This window comes from Hibiscus syriacus, unplaced genomic scaffold (assembly GCF_006381635.1).
Source record: "Hibiscus syriacus cultivar Baekdansim isolate YM2019G1 unplaced genomic scaffold, ASM638163v2 tig00110156_pilon, whole genome shotgun sequence".
Lineage (NCBI taxonomy): Eukaryota > Viridiplantae > Streptophyta > Magnoliopsida > Malvales > Malvaceae > Hibiscus > Hibiscus syriacus.
In genome coordinates this window covers 812,150-818,159 of record NW_024062606.1, presented here as the reverse complement: position 1 = coordinate 818,159, position 6,010 = coordinate 812,150, and the positions used below count along the sequence as shown (strand labels likewise).

Sequence of the window (6,010 nt, the reverse complement as noted above, 5' to 3'; positions counted from 1 at the left end):
CATGCATCACATGCGAATACGAAATTAATCGAATATCGACTCAATTAAAAGTTAATGAAACTTTGACGTAATAATTAAATACGTGCTTAAATATATAGAAGTAATGTGAAAATAACGTACTTGTGTTAAAACTTTTTATTACTGCAACAATATGAACGAGACTTTTCATAAAGTGGAATTTTATATTACAATAATTTGTACTACATGATAACGTTCCCCCCCCCCCCCAAGCTAAACAACGTAGGGTGAAGTAATTTTGTGCATGAGAATTATGAAATGGAGAAGAAGAAGAAGAAGGAATCTACAAAAAGATGTGATCTTTTCCATTGATGTTAGGGTGCCCTCCAGGCATGCTGCTTGAGTTATAAAAAAGATAAGCCTTGTTTTGATTCATCCTCTCTGCAAGCTTGCTGGAAAGATAAACGCCCACAAGAGAAGGCAAAAGTCAGGAACAAAGAATTTTATTACCATTTGCTATATCTAACACGGTAATTTGATATAAATATATTTTAAAAAAAAAGGAAGACAGGACATGGGAGCTTACTAGCACTATACCAGATGTTTGTAGGGCAGCTCACTGCATTAAATACTTCATAGAAAGAACACAAGCTGTCGTTGAGCCCAGAAGAATTGTGAAATTTCTGTCTTTGGTCCTCCAACTCCTGAAAAAGATGTCTTGTCAACTTCTGCACAATGTACGTACGTATGTATGTATATATGTATGTATGTACGTATTTATGTATGTATTTATTTATATACTGACCTGATGGTGAGAGAAGACAATGGGGGCCTGGGCCTGGGCCTGGTGAAGAAAAAGAGCAGGCGAGGGTGAGACATCCAGAAGAGGATAGTTATCAGATGGGGCAAAGGTGGCGGTTGTTGAATCAACAAAAGCTGAAGCCTGAGTGGTGCTTTCTTTCATACATGGCAGCACTGCTGTTGTTGATACTTCACTGTTCACTCCCTAAAGAAATATTATACATGTCAGAGACAAAGATTTCACCAGCTTTTGTAATAAATTAATGGCTTTTAGCTTCTTCTTTTTCCCTTTTTACCTCTGGTTTCACCGTTAAAGCTTCCAGGTCTAGTCCGAAGTCATGGAACATGGGACTCACAGAAGCAAGCTTCATTGACAGAAACTAAAAAAACAAAAACAAAAATTAAAAAATATTGCTTATTTGAACCTTATACTATAGGAAAGAAGAGAGAACAGTTAAAGAGTGGTTTGTAACTGAATACCTCTACTTGATTTTGCAAGGACTGGACATAGTTGATAATTTCATCCAACATAAGTGCCTTTCCAGTTACCTATGTTCATACAGAAAACCAGACATGAAAGCTTGTTTGAATTTGTTTTATATCACAGTTAAGACAAATGAACTGAACTGCCTACCTTTTCACACCCTGGAACCAGACATTGTAATACCTTCATCCTCTCACTGATCTTCTTTCTCCTTACCTGCAAATCCATTTGCAGAAATCATCAATAATAATAATAATAATAACTAAAAGGCCTTTAATGCCTGATGAGCTAACTCGGTCGTTTAACCAAGGAGTGACTCAGGGTTGGTTCGAACGCTTAAAATAAGTGACTAACTATGGTTTTAGTACCCTTTCTGCTAGGCTGTGACTGTCGGTTGCTTGGCCCCTCCTTGCTCTTACATGAATGAAACCTGTTGGAGGATCTTGAGGAGATTTCTTTTCGATTTCCATCCCATTACTGCACTTGTTTTTCCCTCCTTTTGCATCCTGATCGAAATAAAGAAAACGAAAATAAGAAAAGCTCCAGATTTTTACTTTGAAACCACCATGCATATATACCTTGGATTTAGCAGAATTCAAGGCAGTCCCATTTCTGGTCCTCCGTTTCCTGTTTCTGACAAGGCTGACTTGGTCTCCGTTTTTAAGCTTACCCACCACCACGGCGGAATCGCCACCGCCGGTGGTTTGTTTTTTACCGACCGATGCCTCGTTATCACTCTGAGAAACAACGCAGCTGCTCTCATGGTCATGGCGGAAAAGGAGATGTGGTGAGTCAGAGTTGAAGCGGTTTCCATCGTCCATGGTAAAGGAAGAAGGTTTGGAGGGGAAGTAAGTGGAGTCAAGAAGAAAAGGGTATGAAAAAGCTGCCATAAGAGAGAAAGTGATGGGAGAGGCACAGAGACTGAGATGAAAGCTGATGAAAGTGGGTCTACGAGGAGAAACAAAGATGCCATGGCTTTATATAAACACCATGAGGTGGAGAGAGAGAGAGAATCAAAGAAGAAAGGGGTCGTTAAATTTTTCAAGTAAAAATCTTTGGTTCAACTCCTCATGCAAAAGTCTGTCCATTTTGACTGGTCTTATCTCTCTCCTCCTTCAAATGAATCCATGTTAATTATTTAATGACTTAACTTCACAGGTGGTACTCGAAACTCTGACACTCTTATAAATTGATCCCTAAACTTTAAAATATTCTATATCGATCCTCAAATTATCACTATTATTCCATTTTGATCATTCTGTTAACATTTCATTACCTCTACTTATTTTTGAAGGTCCTAAGAATTATATATGTCACTTAAAAAATTTAAATTTTTTAAAAAGTTTCGGGAGTTAAACTTGTGAATTTCTAAAAATTAATATCGTGTTTTTGAAGGTTTGAGAATTTTTAAAAGATTACGGGATCAATTTCTAAGAATTAATTATACGTTAATAGATTTATTAATAGTTTGAGAACTGATATAAAATAATTTAAAGTGATTAAATAAGTATATTAAACTATATTATAAATAAATATTTAATTCTGTATTTAAATAAAATTATACACCCTTTATTGGCCCATATTAGTTCTTGAAGAATACAGTAAGCCCAAAATCAATTCTTGAATGGGGAACAACTAATCATCGGCCCATTCTTATTGTATTTTTTATATTCAATAATTTCATCTTCCCTGCTTTGGACCCTTAAATTGGATTTGGATACTCATAATATGTTTATGGATAGCTTTTCACGTCGTTCGAGTCTGATTTCCAGTTTGTCAATGGTCTTTCAGTAGCTTGATTATCTTTTGTGGTTCGTTTACTGATGCGATCAGATCTGTTTGTATTTATATTCGTTCGAATTTCGTGGTTAGATTTTAATCTTTCCTTATATGGTCTTTATGTGACCTTAACTTGCTAATTTTTTAATGATTATAGAAAATTGTCCTAATTATATGCTTAACTTTTTTTTATTATGATATTAAATGTTCATTGTAATTGGGGTATTTTTTTAATTTTTAATAAAATTATAAATTTTTATATAAAAATATTAAAAAATATTTATTTCACTAAAATTAAAGTTTAGTTATTTTTAAAAATAGGCATGCAGATTACATTAACCATAGAAGGCATCTTGTAAAATAATATCAGATACACATTCAAGATAGTCATAATTAAAATATAACGGTGAGTAACTAGTGTCAACATGATGAACAAGAACGTGAATGATTGAGGCAACGACATATAGAGATGGATTGTTTTTACGTTCTCGATCATCAGACATAAAAACGGAAAATATGAAGAGTCTCCAAAGTGCACGAATAAAAAACTAATCCTCCTTTATTATTATCCTATCCGACACATATATCCGAAAGCTAATGAAATACCATATACAAATGTACAAAGAAACCAACAAAACTTGTAGAACCGCGAACCAATAATAATAATGGAATAAACTTGTCCAAGAGTTCAAAGGCACAAATAATCACAATATTCTATGTTAGGGAATGAGTCAAGAAAAAAAATATTATCATACATACAATAAAATATAATCGGAAACAAAAAAAATCAAACAATTATCAACTAAATGGTTAGAAATTATATATATATATATATATATATATATATATATATATATATATATATATATATATATATATATATATATATATATATATATATATATTCGTGCAAGATATGGGAAAAAGTGCCACAATAATGTATTGTGGGAATTTTTTTCACAATAACATTCCAACATTATTTTTTCATCTAGGTTTTTTTTACAGTACACGTCTAAAGATCCCGAGATTACTTGGCGTATTCAGGCCAACGGGTTACATGCAAAATGCTCATGAATTATTCGGCGTCTTCAAGTAAAATATGGTAGAGAAGACAAGGAGATTTCTCGGCGTTTTTAACATTAATTCCAACAGTTTCACGTGATTTCTCTGCATGGCATGGAAAACAGCAATTACTGCTACTGCATGGGGGACTGGTAACGAAGCAACATGCGTGGTGCCATATATTATAAAATTATTTTATATTTTTTATATTTTTATTTGTTAATATAATTTTTTATATTTTTATTAATAATTTATATTTATCTTTAAATTTTTATAAATTTGTATCCTTCTAAAATTTTAGAAATATACTAATATTATATAATATAAAAATTTATAAATTAAGTTCATAACATTTATATACATATTATTAGTGTGATGAGTAACATATATTAATAACATAATTTTGATTAGTCATATTATACTTATTTGATCATGTCTATGTTCCTCTTGTCCAAACCTAATTTACTTGAATTAAAAAATTAATGAATAAATCATAAAACCGGTTTTATTTTAAAGAGTATAAAAAAAACAAATACACAGCCACGTCAACTGCCTTTCCTTTTAATCTTTAACCGTCACCACTCACAAACTTTCTCTTACCTTTTCCTTCCTTCCATTTTCTCCTCTTTTTACCTTAGATCCCTTTTATTTTATACTAGAAAATAAGCACATTTATTCCATATGAAAATAAATATGTGTATTTAATTTAAAATGTATATAATTGAATCAGAATCAAAATCAAAGTGTTATGTACACAACTAAACTAAAATTAAAATTTACGTATATAATTATATGCTCAATCCCAATTTATATAGTTTTTGCATTTATCAATTTATATAAAATAATTTTATTTTACTCCTAAAGTAAATACGATAAAACCTAATTTATTTAATATCATAATCTAACATCATGGATTCAAGATTTTAATGACTTCAGGCGTTAAATACAAACAAAAGAATGCCAAAGCGAATTAAAATGTCATTATTTTCATATTTATCATTACTAATCAATATATTAATTTCAGAATTGTCATTGCTAATCAATATATTAAACCCCACCGGAATTTCCAAGGCCCTGTGATATTACATGTAGATTCGTTAATAATAATTAGTAATATCATTGAAGAATAAATGAATAATTGATGCTTTTAAAAAGGAAGAAAAATAATTTAAAATATGTTGGAAAGATATCAAAATCAAATCAAATCACCCAAAACTAGTTTTATTAAAAAAAGGTATAGAAAGCATATGAATGGTGGTTAAATTATATTGAAATGAACTTTTTAATTATTAAAGTTTTAGATGTTATAAAATAATTATTAAATGTATTAAATTATTATAAAATGATGATCAGTCGTTATAAAATAATAATAAAATTTTATAAGTTTAAAAATTATTTTGTAACGATAACCTAAATTCTCGCATTAAAAATACAAAAATTAAAGTTGGAGGTATTACCGGTAAAATTTTCGAGATAATGTTCTCGAATTTTTTATTTAACGATATAACGTACTCTCAAGATTAATGGCTCAAATAGGGTGAATTGCACAGTGTTGGCCGTAGGTCGCCATGCCTTCCGGGCGACCTACGGCGTGGCAGCTTCCCAGCATAGGTCGCCATGCACTCCGGGCGACCTTGTAGGTCGCCATGCACTCCTGGCGACCTTGTAGGTCGCCATGCACTCCTCCTGCTCCTCGCGTGATTCCTCTTGCCCTCGGATGCCCTCGCATAGCTCGCTCGAATGGCCTCGGTCGGATGCCCTCGGTCGGATGCCTTCGGATGCCCAACGTGTTGGAACGTGCATGACACATGCAATCTCTCTCATAGCTCGCCGGGAAGACATGGCGACCTAGTAGGCCGCCCGGATGGCATGGCGACCTACGACCAACACTGTAGATTTCACCCTATTTGAACAATTAATCTGAGG

At 32.5% G+C, this 6,010-nt stretch overlaps 1 protein-coding gene across 1 annotated transcript; it reads right to left on the bottom strand.

Moving 5' to 3' along the window:
- Nucleotides 1-320: 320 nt before the first annotated feature.
- LOC120215860 (transcription factor bHLH137-like) lies at nucleotides 321-2,169 on the bottom strand. The gene is made up of 8 exons (XM_039213395.1): nucleotides 1,822-2,169; nucleotides 1,612-1,749; nucleotides 1,394-1,459; nucleotides 1,240-1,308; nucleotides 1,056-1,139; nucleotides 764-964; nucleotides 545-662; nucleotides 321-410 (listed from the first exon to the last, which is right to left on the bottom strand). Exons 1-8 carry the CDS (start codon nucleotides 2,131-2,133, stop codon nucleotides 391-393), a joined length of 1,008 nt encoding a protein of 335 aa, XP_039069326.1. The 5' UTR covers nucleotides 2,134-2,169; the 3' UTR covers nucleotides 321-390.
- Between the last annotated feature and the right edge of the window lie 3,841 nt (nucleotides 2,170-6,010).

Bases quoted from the DNA above. Each gene is read 5' to 3' on its own strand.
- LOC120215860 (XM_039213395.1), bottom strand. From the start codon at position 2,133: ATGGCAGCTTTTTCATACCCTTTTCTTCTTGACTCCACTTACTTCCCC. The intron at 1,309-1,393 runs GTAGGCAGTTCA...GTATGAACATAG, and splicing joins TGGTTCCAGGGTGTGAAAAG to GTAACTGGAAAGGCACTTAT. The intron at 1,140-1,239 runs GTATTCAGTTAC...TTGTTTTTTTAG, and splicing joins CCTTGCAAAATCAAGTAGAG to TTTCTGTCAATGAAGCTTGC.